This window comes from Cucurbita pepo, chromosome 4 (genome assembly GCF_057944985.1).
Source record: "Cucurbita pepo subsp. pepo isolate OVF chromosome 4, ASM5794498v1, whole genome shotgun sequence".
NCBI classification, from domain to species: domain Eukaryota; kingdom Viridiplantae; phylum Streptophyta; class Magnoliopsida; order Cucurbitales; family Cucurbitaceae; genus Cucurbita; species Cucurbita pepo.
In genome coordinates this window covers 3,616,401-3,636,363 of record NC_141801.1, presented here as the reverse complement: position 1 = coordinate 3,636,363, position 19,963 = coordinate 3,616,401, and the positions used below count along the sequence as shown (strand labels likewise).

General features: G+C 39.5%; 3 protein-coding genes across 3 annotated transcripts; 1 reads left to right on the top strand and 2 right to left on the bottom strand.

The window, feature by feature from the left end:
- Positions 1-329: 329 nt before the first annotated feature.
- On the bottom strand, positions 330-9,673 carry LOC111794077 (K(+) efflux antiporter 3, chloroplastic). Its single transcript, XM_023676206.2, has 20 exons — positions 9,514-9,673; positions 9,303-9,400; positions 7,630-8,019; positions 7,428-7,529; positions 7,224-7,304; positions 6,097-6,198; positions 5,642-5,719; positions 5,203-5,271; positions 5,029-5,079; positions 4,028-4,141; positions 3,847-3,948; positions 3,625-3,759; positions 3,172-3,353; positions 2,959-3,094; positions 2,791-2,862; positions 2,618-2,719; positions 2,350-2,511; positions 2,090-2,179; positions 1,843-2,004; positions 330-644 (listed from the first exon to the last, which is right to left on the bottom strand). Exons 1-20 carry the CDS (start codon positions 9,518-9,520, stop codon positions 438-440), a joined length of 2,442 nt encoding a protein of 813 aa, XP_023531974.2. The 5' UTR covers positions 9,521-9,673; the 3' UTR covers positions 330-437.
- A 1,129-nt stretch (positions 9,674-10,802) lies between these two features.
- Positions 10,803-14,327, bottom strand: LOC111793336 (peptide methionine sulfoxide reductase B5). Its single transcript, XM_023675174.2, has 3 exons — positions 13,962-14,327; positions 12,645-12,801; positions 10,803-11,099 (listed from the first exon to the last, which is right to left on the bottom strand). Exons 1-3 carry the CDS (start codon positions 14,273-14,275, stop codon positions 10,950-10,952), a joined length of 621 nt encoding a protein of 206 aa, XP_023530942.2. The 5' UTR covers positions 14,276-14,327; the 3' UTR covers positions 10,803-10,949.
- Positions 14,328-15,533: 1,206 nt separating this feature from the next.
- On the top strand, positions 15,534-17,104 carry LOC111793335 (uncharacterized). The gene has a single exon (XM_023675173.2). It carries the CDS (start codon positions 15,614-15,616, stop codon positions 16,967-16,969), a length of 1,356 nt encoding a protein of 451 aa, XP_023530941.2. The 5' UTR covers positions 15,534-15,613; the 3' UTR covers positions 16,970-17,104.
- Positions 17,105-19,963: the final 2,859 nt, after the last annotated feature.

Below are 19,963 nucleotides of genomic sequence, written 5' to 3'. Positions count from 1 at the left end.
TGTTCGATATTTGAGGATTCTATTGACATGGTTAAGTTTAGGGCATGGCTCTGATACCATGTTAGAAATTACGACTCTCCACAATGGTATGATATTGTCCACTTTGAGCAGAAGCTCTCAAAGCAAATTTTGGGCTTCCCCAAAAGGCCTCATACCAATAGAGATAGTATTCCTCACTTATAAACTCATGTTCTTCCATTAAATTAAATTAACCAATGTGGGACTCGCTCCCAATAATCCTCAACAAGTTTACATCCGTTGCCTTGAAGAAGAATAATCGAAAAATGCGAGGAATATATTAGATTTTGATATACCCTAACATATATTAATAGCATTGAAGATTGAATCAACTTTATTTAAATTATGAACACCAAAAAAATGTATGATAAAATCATGTGAAGACTACACTTTACTTAGGTTGGGAGATGAAGAATGTTTCAGTTCTCTAAGGCATCAGTGGCTGTGATGTAAGGGGTTGGAGGCTGTACCATATTATCAGGATCTGAACTGTTTTCCACTGTATCAAGTTCACAGTACAGGACTCCTTTTCCATCTAAATCTTCTTGCTTCCTTTCATCCATTTCTTTGCCGTTCAGCCTCGACACTTCGTTCTCCGGGGTCATGATCGAGTCCTTCACACGTATCTAGTCGATCAAACCAGTAACAATGGTGTCATTTTTTTGGGGTGATTACAGACAATGGTAGTCAAAGTATAAAACATATCTCTCAAACGTGACTCAAGGCTCGAGTATACGTTGATATTGTCTGTGAAGTGCAAATTTCATACGGCTAACTTATTTGCTGGGTTGGAACAAGTGTTGCACAATCGTTACTGCAAGAATGCGATTGTGACACCTAGCACTAGGAACATTCGAAGAAGGAATGAAAAGTGGGAGAGAATGGACGAGTGTTAAGACTCTGTGGCTTCATGCTACGACGAAGGTTAATACTCTGTGGCTTCCTTTAGACTCTGTGTGTCAGCAAAGACCCTGGGCTCCGAAGGGAGGTAGATTGTGAGATCTCACATCGTTTGGAGAGGGGAACGAACATTACTTAAAAGGGTGTGGAAACCTCTCCCTAGTAGACGCGTTTTAAAACCGTGAGGTTGACGGCAATAGGTACATTCTTTATAAGAGTGTGGAAACCTCTCCCTAGTAGACGTGTTTTAAAACCGTGAGGCTAATGGCGATATGTAACGGGCCAAAACGGAGAATATTTGTTAGTGGTGGGCTTGGGCTGCTACAAATGGTATCAAAGCCAGACACCAGGCGGTGTGCCAGTGAGGACGTTGGGCCCCGAAGGGAGGCGGATTATGAGATCCCACATCGGTTTGAGAGGGAAATGAAACATTTCTTATAAGGGTGTGGAAACCTCTCCCTAGTAGACGTGTTTTAAAACCGTGAGGCTGATGGCAATACGTAAGGGGCCAAAACGGACAATATTTGTTAGCGATGGGTTTGAGCTGCTACAAATGGTATCAAAGCCAGACACCAGGCGGTGTGCCAGCAAGGACATTGGGCCCTGAAGGGAGGTGGATTGTGAGATCTTATATCGATTAGAGAGGGGAACGAAACATTCCTTATAAGGATATGGAAACCTCTCTCTAGTAGACGAATTTTAAAACCATGAGGCTAACAGCGATACATAACAAGCCAAAGCAGACAATATCTACTAGCGGTGGGCTTAGGCTTCTACATAGGTGCAACATCTATATGTATGATCTATGTAACTTGTATAAGAATCCATTGGCACCTACAACATGTCTTATTTTCCTTTCCTTTCTCTCCATCCTACATCTAATCAACAAAAATTCATACGTTCATTTCGTTTAAATATACGAACCTGCAGTGGTTTCATAATCTCTAACTCTTGCTCGTTGGATTTGTCGAGTGCATCTTGTGCTCGTACTTCCATAGAGTTTCGAACCATCTGACTAAGGAACGACACTTGGTCGGACATGACACCGAGCCCTTTCAAAAGCTTTGACCCAAGTTGTAAACTAGTCTGCACAAACAAATTGAAGAATTAGGATTGTCTATAAGAATGCATCATAACTATGCATCATTTCCTGATCACTCAAAACTGATACCTCAGCATCTTCGAGAATAGCATCTGTCGCACCGGCATTCTTTAAATCTAATAGATGCATCACGTCTTTAGCTCGGGCGTAAATCGGGATCTGTATCATGAACGTTTTGTTGTATTCAAATCGAACTGAATAGCTCGAGAACACACTTAAAAAGATAAATATAACCTTGAAGGACTGCAGTTTCCTTTTGGTTTTCTCTATTCAAAACAGGACATGTGATGCTTTCAGCATAGTTTTTATTCAATGGAGAGAAAATTTACCGCAGGGAAGGCGAGACGGAGCTTTTGAACAGCCTCGATTGTTGCCTTCTTCTCCGTGATCATAACCATGACAGCTTTTGGAGAAGAGATTCCAGCAGATTGCAGAACTGCTGGTCGTGATCCGTCTCCGTAGAGAACGGGAAAACCAAGTTTTCTTGACCTCTGATCGTCGGAAAAAAATCATAGAATCGCAAGAATTCAGATAACCATGCAAAAACTATGCCATTCCAGATAAGGGGAGAACAAAAAACACGCATGCTAAACCGACCTTCACTACGGAAAGATCGATATCAAACGCTACATAAGGCCATCCAGGAGAGCTGCCATCAGCTCCAGATACCAAAGGTGTAGATAAGAAATTTGCCAGGACCTACTTAGAAAAGACAAGATTCAAAAGGTTGAACTCCTGCTAAATATCTATAGATATCTATGGATACAAACCTGACCCATTTGACCGAATCCAACGATGATAACAGGTTCGGTAGCGTCGAAATTCACCGTGTCTGCAGCTTTCTATCAAAATTGCACATTTCAAAACAGATAAACTTAATTCAGGTCCAGATCAATGTAATTCAAACACCGAGTATCGAAACGAAGCCTTAAACATACATCGTCTGTCTTGTACTTTTCACTGATGTATTCAGACGCCTTTCGTCCAGCTTCGTTAAGCAACGGGGTTAGAGCCATTGACAAGACAACAATAATGATGAGTAGCTTGTTTAACTCAAGTGGTAACACTCCAAGCCTGCTTCCATGAAAGTGTAAATGATAAGCTAACATGGAGCAAGGATTTATGAATGGAGAATAGAGACTAAGACTTGCCTGTTTGCCAGAGAAAACACTACAAACCCGAACTCGCCTCCTTGCGATAGAAGAAATCCTATTCGTACACTTTCTTGAGTTGTGAGACCGACACGGGGACCTATTGCTGTTATTATAAGCGTCTTGATGGCTATTAAACCAGCCAAAAGGGCAAGGACATTCGGCCATTCTCGAAACAGGAGCTGCATAGAAATGAAATCGATTATTAAACGAGACGCCGTTTAAGCCAAAAGGAGAGCACTCTTCCAGCAGTCATTAACTAAAAAAACTCGAAAAATCTTGATGTGTAACAGTCTTTTGACGTCTGATAAAGAATTAACGTATTTCGACTTCCACATGTTACATTGTACCTGACTAGATTGCTTGTGGTTAAACCTATATTCTTCTAGTGGAAATACATACAATTCAAACTTATAGATTAAACCAGCACACGAAAAACGGAAGATATTGCACCTGCGTATCAATGGAGGTCCCGGTCGTAACAAAGAATAACCCGAGGAGCAAGCCCCTAAATGGCCTAATATCAGCTTCAATCTGTGTCCGGAAATTAGTTTCTGCTAATATTGCTCCAGCCAAAAATGCTCCCAGCTGTATTATACGTTAATTCAAGTTAAAATATTATACATATGAAAAATTTACACGTTAATTGTTCCCGAGCATGAAAAAGAAACAAACCGTGTCACTAAAGCCCAGTTTCTGAGTGATTAGTGATGTGCCAGCAACGGTCAGCAGGCAAAGAGCCACAAAAGCCTCTGAGCTTCTTGCTTCCGCAACGACCTGAATTTCGAACACGCTTTATTAAGATCGTAAAACTAACTTGCGCAATCCATACTAAAACTATAAGCAAGATGCGAACCTCGAAAACTCGCCTAAGAATCAACTTTCCTCCAAGGGACAGCAGACCGAGTCCACCTAAAGCCTTGAGACTTTCTTGTGCAAGCATTGGCCAGATACTTTCCGTGCCCAAATTCTACGAGTGAAGCAATACACAAGGTTAAACTATTTCACAAACTTGGTGCTAAGTTATAGATGTCAAGATGATATGCATTGGTGTAACGGTCCAAGCCCACCGCTAGCAGATATTGTCCTCTTTGGGCTTTCCCTTTCGGGCTTCCCCTCAAAGCTTTAAAACACGTATGCTAGAGAAAGGTTTTCACACCCTTATAAAAAGTGTTTCGTTCTCCTCCCCAACTAACGTGGGATATCATAATCCACCCTCCTTCAAGGACCAACGTCCTCGCTAGCACTTGTTCCTTTCTCCAATCGATGTGGGACCCCCACCAAATCCACCCCCTTCGGGGCCCAACGTCTTTACTGGTACACCGCCTCGTGTCTACCCCCCTTCAGGGAACAGCCTCCTTGCTAGCACATCGCCCGATGTCTGTCTCTGATACCATTTGTAATGGCCCAAGCCCACCGCTAGCAAATATTGCCCTCTTTGGGCTTTCCCTTTCGGGTTTCCCCTCAAGACTTTAAAACGCATCTGCTAGGGAAAGGTTTCCACACCCATATAAAAGGTGTTTCGTTCTCCTCCCCAACCGATGTGGGATATCATAGTCGGGGTGCTAGGGAAAGGTTTCCACACCCTTATAAAGGGTGTTTCGTTCTCCTCCCCAACCGATGTGGGATATCATAGTCGGGGTGCTAGGGAAAGGTTTCCACACCCTTATAAAGGGTGTTTCATTCTCCTCCCCAACCGATGTGGAATATCATAGTCGGGGTCGAGAGTTAACCGTACAAAAGCGATCACAAGTAACATTCTAGATGAGCAGCAGAAAGAATATATATTTCGCAGCATATCCCTCTAATTTGATATCGATTTCTATCTCAAAAGAGTGTTAGAATCCTTTCAAATACCTGGCTCTCAAGAACAGGAAGTATGACCAAGAGAGGGACAACAGCAATATCCTGCATCAAACAGTATACAATGCAGAAAAGTTACAAAGGACCAAAATACTTCGAAAGAAAGCATATAATATACTAAAATCGAAGCGGTACGAAACGAGTCCCGAGTATTGGTTGAGAGAAAACCTGAAGAAGAAGTATCCCTAGAGTTGCTGACCCAAATCTTGTTGCAAGCTCTCCTTTCTCTGCAAGAAGCTATTCATTATGATAGGTAAGGTTAACTATCCTAAATGCCTTACCATTAGTAATATTCTCACATTGTAAAATGCAATAAACTTCGACATTGTTCTTCAAATTACATTCTTTTCGCCGTATTTCTCGTGTCCTTAAGTCTTAATAACGCGACAACGTTACTGTTTCGTCTCTTAAAATTATTCACAGGACTATTCTTCATGCGAAGTTCGAGTACAGAAGGATTTAGGCTTGCAATCTTCAAGAGTTTGTACTTAATACTCCGTTTTTAGTAGCATCGACTTCAGGTCGTCAATGGATTGATATGCATTTTCATAGAATTGATATCAAGTTGTAAAAAAAAGTTATCAATGAGAGTACTTGACTAAACTACCTGTAAGACGAACGCTGAAGAAGATAGAGAGAGGGCAGCACCGATCACAATCGCTTCATCGACGCTTCTGATGTTAACCTACAATTCAACAAATCATATCTCAAGTAAGTGGAACATAGTCATCATAGCATAAAAGGCGAGGTTTTCTTGTCTGAAGTTCTTACTACGGATATTTAAACACATGGATATTTGATCTGATCGATTAGCGAAACTATATACATGTGTGGGTCGTGTGTAGGGAAGCACTACACATCCATAGTAGTCCGAGACTGGAGGTCACCCCTAGAGAATAGAGATAGGTTCCAAGAGCATGATTGCATGTGTTTACATTTGCATGGCCCCTATAGTGGGGCCACTTACTGAGTATTCTTCGAAATACTCAAGTCGTGTGCTTTTGCTCTGATGTAAATCTATGAAATGCAGATTAAGGAAATCAGTTGAAACAGAGTGCTTACCAAGTCAGATCTGGCGTGAAAAAGGAACTCCAAAATCCTTGTTCCAATAGCTCCATTAGGGGGAAGTTCAAACGCTGTGAAAGCGATAGTCGATAACATGACCTTCAAAAGCAAAGGAGGGAGTGTGTGAGTGAACAAGTTAAAAGAAATAATAATACAAAGAGAATATATGAACTAGATTATAGAAATAGGGACTCCTCATTGAGTCTCACTGTGCTAGATACGGCATAGTACGTGGCTTACGACCACTTCGGTACTCTTCAATTACGAGCTAGTTTTTTAAGGCTGCGTTCTACTCCATGTTGCCAACTGGTTAAGGGCATACTATCCCATTTAGAGGTGAGAGACCTAGTACAACCAGTACCCATGTGGGTTTGCCTTACATCTCCGTATATGCGTTACAAGATCCCAAAATCGAGGGAAAGCCCGAAAGGGAAAGCCCAAAGAGTACAATATCTGCTAGTGGTGGGCTTGGGCTGTTATAAATGGTATCAAAGCCAGTTACAAGACAGTGTGCCAGCGAGGACGCTGGGCCCTCAAGGAAGGTGGATTGTGAGATCCCACACTGGTTAGAGAGAGGAATGGAGCATTCCTTATAAGGGTGTGGAAACTTCTCCCTAACAGACGCGTTTTAAAACCTTGAGGGAAAGCCCAAAGAGTACAACATCTGCTAACGGTGGACTTGGGCTGTTACAAATGGTATCAGAGCCAGTCACTGAACGGTGTGTCAGCGAGGACATTGGGACCCTAAGGAGGGTGGATTGTGAGATCCCACATTGGGAAAGCCCAAAGAGTACAACATCTGCTAGCGGTGGACTTGGGCTGTTACAAATGGTATCAGAGCCAGTCACTGAACGGTGTGTCAGCGAGGACACTGGGACCCTAAGGAGGATGGATTGTGAGATCCCACATTGGTGGGAGAGGGGAACAGAGCATTTCTTATAAGGGTGTGAAAACTTCTCCCTAATAGATGCGTTTTAAAACCTTGAGGGGAAGCCTGAAAGGAAAAATCCAAAGAGTACAATATCTACTAGCGGAAGACTTGGTCGAATCAAGGAAAACTTAACCGATTCAATTCACGATATATTCCAATCAAGCATCATACTATGTTCTTTCTAGAACTATACCTGTGTCAAACCCATGCCGAACGCAAACCTTGCAAGAGCTTTTAGACGCGCAAATGAAAGCTCCAAACCCATCTCAAATAGCTAAAGAGGAATAATGTTAGTACAATGTATACTTATACACACTCACGTCCTCACGAACACGCCCAAATACGACACCTAATGACAACAACATTTCTTCCACATTCAAGAGTTGATGTGGCTTACCAGGAAAAGTATTCCCCATTCGGACAAAACTTTAACATCTGTAAGATTTCTAATCACACCAAATTGATTAAGTACAATCCCAGCAAAGAAGAAACCAAGAATCTGAAAACAATGAACATATGGTCAGATTTTGAATCAAACTAAAGATAAGAACAAAATAAGAACAATAAGTGGAGAAGAAGAAAGGGGATATCATTCTTACAGGGCTAGCTTTAATTCTCCTAAATAGTGGAACAACTATGACAGTCACAGCTAGGAATGTCAGTGTGTCCAATCCTAAATCGTTGATGACATCCACAGCAGCTGCAACATCAATAGCTGCATGCATTCTTGATCTTTGCCTTGGTTTATGCCTATGATTATACCAATTGTATCCATTTCGTCCAACTAATTTGATGTTTAACGTAGTAGCATTGTTGTGGGATTGTATAGGGACAAAGGAATAGTCGTTCCTCCAGCAATTTATAATGCTTGATGGAACGGTCACTTTCTTCGAGCGTGAATAATGTAAGTTGAAGGAAGATCCACAATGTTGATGAACAGTATGAGAGTAGGCTCTTAAAGGATTCTTCTGTTTAACTACACTGTAAATCTGCATGGTAAGAAACAAGTGAAACAATTGAGAAACTTGGGTCATGGATATTGTCTTTTTTAGACTTTCCTTTCAAGGGCTTGGACTGTTACAAATGGTATTAGAGCCAGACACTGAGCAATGTGCCAGCGAGTTCACTGGTCCCAAAGGGGGTGGATTGTGAGATCCCGCATTGGTTGAAGATGGGAAGGAAGCATTGATTATAAGGGTGTGGAAACCTCTCTCTAACAAACGTGTTTTAAAAACCTTGAGGTGAAGCTCGAAAGGGAAAACCTAAAGAGGATAATATCTGCTAGTGGTGGGCTTGGGTTGTTACAAATGGTATCAGAGCCAAATATTGAGTGGTGTGCCAGCGAGGACACTGGGCCCCGAAGGGGGTGGATTGTGAGATCCCATGTCGGTTGGATAGGAGAACAAAACATTCCTTATAAGGGCGTGGAAACCTCTCCCTAGCAAACACGTTTTAAAAACCTTGAGGGGAAGTCTGAAAGGGAAAGCCCAAAGAGGATAATATCTACTAGCGGTGGGCTTCAGGCATCACATTTACCCAACCCCATCACCATTCAATGCAAGTTTCAAGCTAATGAGTTTGTGATCACTTTGGAGAACAGTAATTTTAAGAGAATCAACGTTTGGAAGAATAACTAACCGGAACAAAAAGAAAAAAGAAAAGTAAGACTCATAAGTCAGATAACGAGGATCATACTGAATCCAAGAACACTCATCGAGTGTAACAACTTAAGTCCACCGCTAGCAGATATTGTCCTCTTTGAGCTTTCCCTTTTGGGCTTCCTCTCAAGGTTTTAAAACGCGTCTACTGGGGAGAGGTTTCCACATTGTAACAATTCAAGCTCACCACTAGCAAATATTGTCCTCTTTAGGCTTTCCTTTTTGAGTTTCCCCTCAAAGTTTTAAAACGCATCTGCTAGGGAGAGGTTTCCACATTGTAACAGCTCAGCTCAAGCTCACCACTGGCAGATATTGTCCTCTTTGGGCTTTACCTTTCGGACTTCCCCTTAAGGTTTTAGCAAATATTATCCTCTTTGTACTTGGCTTTCCCTTTCGAACTTCCCCTCAAAGTTTTAAAACACGTCTACTATGGAGAGGTTTCCACACTAACTACTAGCATATATTATCCTCTTCGGACTTTCCGTTTCGAGCTTCCCCTCAAGGTTTTAAAGCACACCTCTACCTTCGTTCTCCTCTCCAACGATCACACAAAGAGTTTGAAACTTCATAGCTAGAAAACATGAAATTACAAAAGCAAACAATCAAGAAGCTACCTGAGACTGCGAGGTCTGGCAGCAACTAACCGGTTCCAACATAGTGTCCAAGCTCATGAATCCAATACACCCAAGTTGAATACAGTGAGAACCATTGGCTAGTTTAAAAACAAACCCAGAACTTCAAAACCCAAATAAATTAAAGAATTGGAACACAAACATCAAGTCAATGGAACCCAAATAATAAATTAGGAAATTGGAAGAAGCGTACACCCCATCCCAGAAAGGCTGGCAATGCTTTACGTGTCCATTCTTGCGGCCATGGCAATTGGTGCAATCGGACATGGAAGAGGACAATGGCAATAGAGCGACGGAAAATCTGAGCCACCAAACCAATCGCTGTGTCAACAGTTTGTGGCGCAGAATCAAGGTCTGGAAATTAAATAATTTTGTGTGGATAAATTTTATATATACACGTCATTTTACACGTGCAATTACACGTATTATTTTATTTATATAACTTGTAGTTGTAGATAAATTGAAGTGATTATTTTGAGATTATTGAAATTTTAAAAAGAAAAATAATAATGTCCAAAGAAACAAATTATAAATTTAGTGAAAGTAAAGGAAATATTGATGATGTCATAATAAAAAAATTAGTCACTCGTGATTGTGTGAATTCTAGTGAGTCGTTGAGGATTGTGTGAGTTATAGAGAGTAATTGGAATCCACGTGTATCTTAGCTTCTCATGCTCAATTTGGGTGTCGTTTACCTCCGCTCTCCTGAGATATCCTTCATTCAGTCTACGATAATTCAACTAGTTAAGATATATATCTTTGATCGCAAATTTAAAAAGTTCAAATCTCTAAGGAGTGTGTAGCAACTCACTTTCTGAATCAACTAGTCCCAAGAGTAGATGACGCTAAAGCACGCGACTTGTACTCGATCATCAAGGCCCACGTGTTCTTAAGTTTAAAACATTAAGTTTCAACTAAAGTATTGTAAAAACAAATGTTTACGTGTATTGAATGAATTATAAAAGAAGATTTCTATCACTTTGTGTGTTTCTTTTTATTTATTTTTTTGGTATAGTCTACGATTCAATTTTACCTCTATTAATCAAATTATGAATAAATTTTACTTTATAAATGTGTTAAAAGTGTTAAATGAACACGATTCTACATAATGGTATGATATTGTCCAGAGCATAAGCTCTTATGTCTTTGCTTTGGACTAGGCTCCACACTGATAGAGATAGTATTCCTTGTTAAAAACCCTTGATCATTTCTTAAATTAGGGGAGGTGGGATTTTCATCCAACAAAAACCACTTTTTCTAACTTGATTTCAATTGTTTCACTCAAAATAGCTTATTTCTCTGGCTACTAAACCTACAAATTTTATTGAAATCATTTTAAAAAGTCAATCCAAACCGGCTCTATAAAACGTGCCATCGCAAAACATGAAGCGTGTTAGCTTTACAAACCCGAGAGGGGGAAACAAAGCTGAAAAATTCAACAAGAGTATAACACTCTTAATATGTATGTTGCTCAACAGAGAATAGAAGAGAGAAGAAATTTACATATACATGATTTGTTCGATATAGGATGTACAACTGTGTTCTTGAGTTGTAAAGTAGTAATATTTGACAACTTATTAAGGTTATAAATATAATCACAAGATTCAGAGAAACAGAAACAGAGAGAAATCATGGAGAGGGTGAAAATTTGAGTGAAATACTATTGACACAATGGCGCTCATTTGTGGGTGTTCGAAAGCCTTCTCCTCTGAAGACATGACCCAGATGACCACCACAAGCGGCACATGTGATTTCAGTCCTCATCCCATCAGGGTCAGGCTGTTTATTACACAACAAGCTCACTATTTCAACTCTTCAATGTTTGCTTAACCAAAAACTTTGAGAGAGAGAAAATGCAACACTAGTGATGTCTTCGTCTCAACTACAAACAATTTTGGAGTTCGTTTTGTTTACATTTGATTGGTTGTGTTGCTTGGGGGAGAGATTCTTTTAACGGTCCAGCACATTTTCTGGGCCGTTAAGGCGCTAATCAGATGCGTCTTAGTGCACTTTGGTCTCGAGTTAGGTACTTTGGAATGGTTTCTAACCTTTGGAAGTGTCTTAGTTTGTAGTTTAAACGGTGAAAAAACCAAAAAAAGCTTTGCCCTCCCTCTCTATCTGTCCAAGAGATAGAAGTGCAGAGGCGTTTGGTGTCCCTTCCAGTCAAAAATTGAGGCCTCACAATCACTCGCCAATATGCTTTTCTCTCATGTCTTTCTTTGTTCATGGTTCGATATTCTGGTGTCCTAGGCGTAGAGGAACCACACCCATCCATCCCAAACTTGGTGGTTAAACTCTACTGCGGTGACAATACTACCAACCGCAAGCATTCCTTCTCGTTTGGTGCAGTTCGATAAGCTTCAGTGCATTTAGATTTGTTTCAAATTCCTTTTAGGTGTTGTAAATTGTGTTTCTAACCATTGGCCCTTAATGTAGCTTGAGCCAATTCAAACACATTACAGCAATTACCCAAGCCTTTTGGCAAGTTTTAGTGGGTACTGGTTCGGTTAAACTCCTTTCAGATTTGATGAGCTGTTCAAAGTGTGTTTATAAACATTGAGACTCCTGTTTGGATGCATGAGATGTTCAAAGTGGGTTTGTTTTTTTACTTGATGTTGGGCATGAGATGTTATTAACTTTTGATAACCATGTTTGGATGCATGTGAACAACATGACGTTTCTTTTGTTTGATGTTTGGTGACTCACCAAGTACGAGCTACTTACGACCAACCACCAGTTTTGCAAGTAACTAAAGTTCTTAGGAATTTGGTGGGGGAAGAGGCATGACGAAGCAAGACCAAGCTAGTCGTTATTTCCTTTAGTTAATGTACTTTAGCTTGATGGTCTATGTTTTAGTAGTAGAGTCTAGTGTTGAGAACTTGCTGAGAATGATCCATTCCTTTTGTTATGCATTTGTGGTGTTAGAAGTTGTTAAAGTTTAGTTTGTTCTCTTTTCTGGATTAAGGAGTGAAGTCCTAGTTTGAATTATATGACTTTGTGTTGCACTTAGAGTGATATATGAAGTAGTACTTGATGTGAGGCCTGACTAGTTCATGTATTTGGGAGTATGGGTATGTTGAACTGATTCGAAGTGGTGCGAAAAGTTGTTGCTTGGTCGTTCTGGTTATAGAAGTGTGTTAATCTTGTCTATCAGGTGGTACCAAAACTGGGTAGTTATTGTAGTTATGGCATTATGTTGCCGAAATATTTGGGGCATTAGAACACAAATGACATATCACACAACACAATCTGTTAAGAGGATCAGAATATGATGAGCTACTAAAACATCCTACATGCAAAGAATGATGGAGGTGGAAGACTCACGGTGCGTTTAATGGCTCCAGGAATACCGTCGAAGAAAGCTGGCCAGCCACAACCAGAAAAGAATTTTGTGTTCGACATATAAAGAGGCGCCTCACATCCTGCACAGTGATAAACTCCCTCGCCATAGAATTTGTCATATTTGCCAGTTCCAGGATACCTGTAATGCCCCAATGTTAGATATGTGAAAGGAACCTGATCGTGCAATAGAGATTCACAGAAGATAACACTGAAATTATATTACAATTGCCAAACATTGTGATTGGCCTAGACTCTCACAAAATAACTCTTCTAAATTTCTCCTCAACTTTGCCCCTCATCCACTCAATTTAAATTCAACCCTTTATCAACTCCTTTAACTAATATTATTGATAAACATGTCCTCTTAATATGCTAATAATACTACTAATATGAGTTTCATTGTAATGGTCCTAACCCACCACCGGCAGATATTGTCCTTTTTTGGTTTTCCCTTTCGGGCTTCCCCTCAAAGTCTTAAAAAGCATCTGCTAGGGAGAGGTTTCCACAGCCTTATAAGGAATGTTTCGTTCCCTTCTCCAACTGATGTGGGATCTCACAATCCATCCCCCTTCAGGGCTCAACGTATTGCCCGATGTCTAGCTCTGATACCATTTATAACAGCCCAAACCACCGCTAGAAGATATTGTCCTCTTTGGACTTTCCCTTTCGGGCTTCCCCTCAAGGTTTTAGAACACATTTACTAGGTAGAGGATTCCACACCCTCATAAGGAATGTTTTGTTCCTCTCTCTAATCGGATCTCACATTCATCGATGCTGGTATACAAGCTAAGAAGGCCTCAAACACATGAGATTACAGAAAGCAGCTTCAATGGGTAAGGAGTTGTGAAGTAATTCAGTTACAAGAGGGTTTAGTGAGGGAATTGCAATGAGAGGTTAAAATGATAATCATATCAGAGAGAATTTTTGAAGACTTCTTCCATTTCTTTCTTTCCAGATATCCTATCAACATGCTATGATAAAGAAACTTCGACTCGAAACGCACTTCCGTAAAAGATAATCCCAAACTCACTCTCAGTTTCCAGAGCATTTGTTGTTAATTTGAAGGAGAATGACATAGAAAGTAAGAAAAATTAAGACTATGATTCGAAATGGATTGGATAAATAAAAGACAAATAATGCAAGAAAAGATCAGATAAATGTAATCAAAACAGAGGAAGTGAATGTCTTCAAAAATTCATACAAGCTCAACTTCCAATCAACAACCAAACTCAGAATTGAAGAATCAACTTAACCTAGAAACAAAAAGCCACTCTAGAAATGGCGAGAACAGGTACTTACTCCGTCCCTTTCTGCCGGAGAATTCGAAACTGCTCCGGCGAGAGAATGGCTCGCCACTCCTCCTCCGATTTCTGGACGGAATTAGGCGAAGACATAGCTAAAACACGGCCCGCACGAAAGCTGCGAGGTCTCGGACCAAAAGCTCCACCAAAACAAGTTGCATAAATGGCGAAAGAACTAGGATTCACCGAAGAAGAAGATGATTCAAAATGAACTTTGAAGAACGATGAATGGTGTGAAGAGTGGAGAGAGGCGAAGGGTGTGGGTTTGCAGAGTAAAGCTCGGGAGGAAATTGGGAGAATGGAAAAGCCCATGAGAGAGAGAGAGATGAAGATTATTTGCAGATAGAGAAGACGATTATATGTGGATCATGGAATGTGAAGAAGGAAGCTTTTTTTTTTCTTTTTTTTTTTCTTTTTTCTTTTTTTTCTAAATTAATAAAAATAAATCTAAATTGTATTTTGTTAAAATAAATATATTCAAAAATACATTTTAAATTTTTTTAAAACTATTCATAATACCATATTTTAAATAAAAAAAAACGATTTAATTAGTATATTAACTTTTAAAAAAAAAAAAAAATTTTCTAATTTTATTTTACAAAATTTAAAGAAATGCTTTTAAAAATTATGAATTTAATTATCTCAATATATATTTAATTAATTAAAATTTTATTCAAATTTCAAATATATTTTTTATTTAATTATGTTAATTATTTTAATGTTTTAGGTATAATTACAATAAAGATATATAGTTTTATAGTAAATATTAAATATTTTCTTTGATAGGTATAATATATTAAATATGAATTGGAATACTTTAGATTAAATATTTTTTTTTTCATTTATAATTAATATATTTAAGAGAAGAATTCAAAAAAAAAAATCAACTAAATAATGAAAATTGAATTAATTTTCATTCATTTACCAGTGATTTAGAGTTGCTATTTGTAATGACGGTTTGTATCATTCATATAATAATTACAAACAAATCGATCACGGTTTGTATTCAGAGTTTCAATTCTACTTGAACTAAAAGTTAGGCCAAGAACATGAAATGATAGGTCTAAAAAATGATTGCATTTCATGACCTCAATAGCGCGGGATTACTCACTAAGTATTTCTTAAAATACTCAAATCACATGTTACTCTTATTTTTCAAGTAAAAGTAAGACAACTTTTGTACAAATGACAAATGACGATAGCGCGGTGATGATCAAGAGAGTGAAGTTAGATGTATTCATATTGTTTTTCTTCTGTAGGTTAAATTATCGCAATGCTTTACTTTCTTATTTTATTTTAATTCACGATTATTCATTTTCCGGTACAAAATATATAACTCGACCTAGTCACCATTTTTAAGATTATTTTAGAAGTAAAATATTAACCAAATTTGAAAATTTTAAGTGAATTATTGTTTCTAGAAATAATATATTACCTTATGAATGCGTATACGTGTGTATATATATATATATAAGCCGCTAAAGGAGGCCAACCCCAACCCACCACCTGTCGGAAACGAAAGCGAAAGCAAAACAGAGATAGGGAGATAGAGCGTTCCGTCGCTCTCTCTGCTTCCATTCCGATCAACAAATCGCCGTAGAAATGAGAAAAACCTCTCCACTCTGACTGAAAATTTCTCCCTCCTCCGCCATGGATACCTACGCTTACAACACTTTCCTCGAGTCCGGCGACTCCTCCTCACGCTCCGCCGAGATCGACTCCGAAACCGCCCCTCCCTGGGACGACTCTGCCCAGCTCCAGAACCAGAACTACAAGGTTAAGTTCCTGTCCAGCTACGGCGGAAAGATCCACCCACGTCCTCACGACAACCTCCTTTCTTATGTCGGCGGCGAGACTAAGATCTTCGCCGTTGACCGCTCTATTAAGTTTGCCTCCATGATCGCGAAGCTTTCGTCTCTCTGTGACTCTGACGTTACCTTCAAGTATCAGCTCCCCGGCGAGGATCTGGACGCGTTGATTTCGGTTTCGAATGATGATGATCTCGAGCACATGATGCACGAGTACGATCGTCTCTGTCGAGCGCCCGGGAAGCCCGCTCGGATGCGGCTATTTCTGTTTCCGGTTAATCAGAGCCCTAGCTTTGGGTCCGATGGAGGTAGGTCCGATCGGGAGCGATTTGTGGAGGTTTTTAGTTCTGGTTCGAACCATGGAGGCGAGGCGCCTAAGCAATCTGTTCCAAATAGGGTGGAATTTCTGTTTGGTTTGGATAAGAGTGGAATCGCGCCTCCTCCGCCGCCGCCTGTGGCGTTGAAATTGCACGATCCGGTGCTGGAGGTGGTTTCTCCGCCGATTGAATCTGTTGCTAGACCTGTTCCGGGAGATCGAATCACAGTATCGGATCCTGCCGTTCATCCGGCCGAGATTCAGAGGCAATTGCAGGAATTACAGAGGTTGCATATCAGCGAACAGGAGGAAGCCGCGGCGTATCGGAGGAGAGGCTACGGCGGTAATTTCCACGCGCCGCCGGGATTCCAGAACCCAGCCGGATACTGGCCGGAAAAGCAGGTTTCCGGCGGACCGGACCAACCGCCGGTGTACATGATTCACGCTCCCGGTGCGGTTTATCACTCGCCTCAACATTCGATGGCTCGACCGGTAACCTCTCCGCCTGCAAATCAAGGCTACTACGCCGTACAGCGTATGTCCTCGGATGTTTACCGCGAGCAACCGGTTTACAATGTCGTACAGCCTCCACAGCCGCCGTATCCAGCCACTTCATCACCGTCTATGCCACAACAACCTTCAAAGGTCGCTGCCTATCCCAGTGGGGGTGCGTCTCTGGCGCCAGACACAGGACGACCGTACACCCAGGTGGCCTACGACAGCACCACCGGAAGACAAATATACTACACGGCCAGTGGAGCCGCCGTGGTTGCGCCACTGCCGCCGCCTTACCAGGGGGTGTCAGCGCCGGTGAATGGCGATATTAGAACAGGAGCAATGGGGCAGGATGGGAAGCCAAAGATTTCGCAAGGTTCTGTTTGAGCTTTTTTTTTTTTTTTTTTCCTTTCTTTCTTTTTTCTTTTTCGTTATAGTATGAATACTAAAATTTTAATTTCATGCTCTTTTAATTAGTTTGTATAATATCTTTAATATAATTATTTTCACTTTCATTTTCAATTTTTTTTGGGTCTATTTCATCGATGTGGGACCCGCATCCACCCCTTCCGTGGCCTAGCATCCTAGCTGACACACAATTTGATGTCCACCCTTGTGAAGTGAGAATTTCACAATCCACCTCTTTTGGGGTCCAAGGGTCCGAGGCCCAATGTCGTTTTCCTCAACAATCGATGTGGGACTCCCCAATCCACCCCCTTCGGGGCCCAGTGTCACAATCGCACTTTTGATGGCAGCGGACTTGCAATTATGTGGCACTCACTTTCCAATGACAAGTGAGCTAAGCCAATTTGTTCTTGTGTTGCTTACGGCCAAGCGACGTATGCTCGAGCCTCTGGCCTCGGTTTTAAGAGAAGGTTTTAGAAAACGAGGGCAGAGAGAGATTTTCGAAAGAGACATTATATCAACAAGCAAGAGAGAAATAACAACGGCTCACAATATATAACCTTGGGTAGGGAGAAGTTGACAACTAGTCGTATCTCCCTATAGTACATTCTGAGACATTTCATGTCCAACAGGCCTAGATATGATATTTCTGAAACGTAATACTTCCTTAAAATACAAAAGTAAAACACTAGAATATGAAAAGACATAAAGGGTTGGGCTTGTATGAAAAGACATAAAGGGTTGGGCTTGTCATAGGCATGCGGCCATGGGCAGCACGCTTTGGACGAGCATGACCGTGACACCCAGCATCCTCGTTGGCACACCACTTAGTGTCCGTTTCTCTCCAAGGTTCAGCCTCCTCGTTGGCACATCGCTCGGTGTCTAGCTCTAATATCAACTATAATAGCCCGGGCTCATAGCCGGCATATATCTAGCCCAGCATAAGAACTAGCCAAAGTTAATTTTCTTCCCAACCATTCTAATTAATTAAAAAATAAAATATTTAATATTTGTTGTCCCCTTATCCTATTGACAAGTGTCCTAAATTGTTCCTTCACTACCTCACTTTCCTTTGAATTAAAGGCCAAGTTTATGTCACTTTCTTATCTTTGTTCTTCCACATCTTGAATTGGATAAAATAAATTAAAATAAAATATTAAATTTATGGGTTTAATTTTTGACTTTGGTGACACATTATATATTTTCATTAAATTATAAGAACAAGTTGTATAGTATATAGTTTAAATCTCATCATGAATCATCATTATATTTGCTTCTCCATCTTATATCCACTAATCAATTATATCGTACGAGAGAACCTAATCCAACTCATAATTTAATGTTTTTTTTAATATGTTAATCATTACGATATTTCGATGTCAAAGATTTTATTCAAATTCAGTTCGAAGTCAGAGTTTATATAACAGTTGAAGTCCGCAGCTGGCACGTATTTGTTGGCTTTTTGTCCTTAATTAATTTTAATTAATTGATTGATGTTTTGATGATAACAAACCTACCTTTAATTATTAACAATTTTTAGTATTTTGAACGGTACACAGTATAAGGTTAGAAATAACAATTTCAACGACTTTTCAATCTCTTAAATCAGAGCTAAAACGAAGAAATTACAATCAATACAACATACTCGACGTGATGATGATGTGACAGCTAAATTAAAATAATGGACAAATCAAAGTATGACACTTATAATTTTGGAAGAGTAATAAATGGTGGAGTCGACCTTTAATTATTTTTACATAGTATAGATTTGAATCTATTACTCACGTCGATTTTTATTATTACTATATTATATTATTATATTTTAAAATTTTAGTATTACTTCCATAGTTTTATTATTATTATATTATTATATTTATAATAAATTTTAAATTTATCATGGGACTGACATTCCATTCCCCTTAGTCGTAGGTGCTCATTCTCTTTTGATTTGAATGGGCCCGGTCTCCCGAGGCGAGGTACATATGGCCGGCCCTTCGGGTGTCTCGGTGATACAAACAAAGAAAAGACGAATTCCAGAAGGAGAACAGACGCCATTTGGAGCGCGAGGCCTGCCTTCCTGCAAAGGAGATAAGAAAAGGCTCAGCGGAGGCGGTAACTGTTATGAAGGAATTTTTTTATTTGAAAATTGTTGATTTTTATTATTTTTATATTATATTATTATTATATTAAAAAAAATTAAATAAATGAATTTAAATTTTTTTCTTATTTATTTACTTTTAATCTCCATCACCATTACCTCCATTACTCTTAACACAATCGATATTAATTCTACTTTTTGCCACTTTTCTTTTCTATATAAACTCATCAACTTCTCCACATTTTTAACACAACTTCCATAAATTCTCAAATTCTCATTCTGTTCAAAGTCTCAATTGTTTGTGGTTCTCTCCAAGCTTCCAATTTTATTTTTATTATCTTATTTTTAGGAGAATTTTTTATTTTTATTTTTATTTATTGTAGAGTGAGAGAGTGTTACTACCAAATTCAAATATTTGTACAGGTTTGATCCCTGCAGAAATGATTGAGTTTGCTCTTGAACTCGTAAAAAGATTGGTGGAGAGATTTGGCTCTGATCCATAGAAAGAGTTGAGAAAATTCTTTATTCAAATTCCCAAGAGGCGCTCGGGGAGTGGAGTAGGTCGAGTTTGACCAAACCACTATCAAACTAAGGTGTCATATTTTTTAACTCTTTCCTATTTAATTTCAAAATTATTATTGGGAGTTATAACATGTTTTAGTTGATTATTGTTTTGACTAATTATTTTGCTCTAATAATTATCATCTTCTACTCATTTGTAAAAGGTTTCATAATTAAAAAAATTAATCACGTCTAAATACTTTTATCGTTAAAAACCCTATTCACTCCTCTAGGGTTGCCATACCTATCCAATAATATTGTCTTATTTGAACTTTTCCCTTGCAGATTTCTCTTCAAGATCTCATAATCGATATAAC

Excerpts from the sequence above, each read along its gene's own strand:
- LOC111794077 (XM_023676206.2), bottom strand. Across the intron at positions 3,354-3,624 it reads GGACCTCCATTGATACGCAG|CTCCTGTTTCGAGAATGGCC; the intron begins GTGCAATATCTT and ends ATTTCTATGCAG. Across the intron at positions 2,180-2,349 it reads TCCGTCTCGCCTTCCCTGCG|ATCCCGATTTACGCCCGAGC; the intron begins GTAAATTTTCTC and ends TTCATGATACAG.
- LOC111793336 (XM_023675174.2), bottom strand. The coding sequence starts at position 14,275 with ATGGGCTTTTCCATTCTCCCAATTTCCTCCCGAGCTTTACTCTGCAAA. Across the intron at positions 12,802-13,961 it reads CTCCGGCAGAAAGGGACGGA|GTATCCTGGAACTGGCAAAT; the intron begins GTAAGTACCTGT and ends GGGGCATTACAG. Across the intron at positions 11,100-12,644 it reads CTGGAGCCATTAAACGCACC|CCTGACCCTGATGGGATGAG; the intron begins GTGAGTCTTCCA and ends TGTAATAAACAG.
- LOC111793335 (XM_023675173.2), top strand. The coding sequence starts at position 15,614 with ATGGATACCTACGCTTACAACACTTTCCTCGAGTCCGGCGACTCCTCC.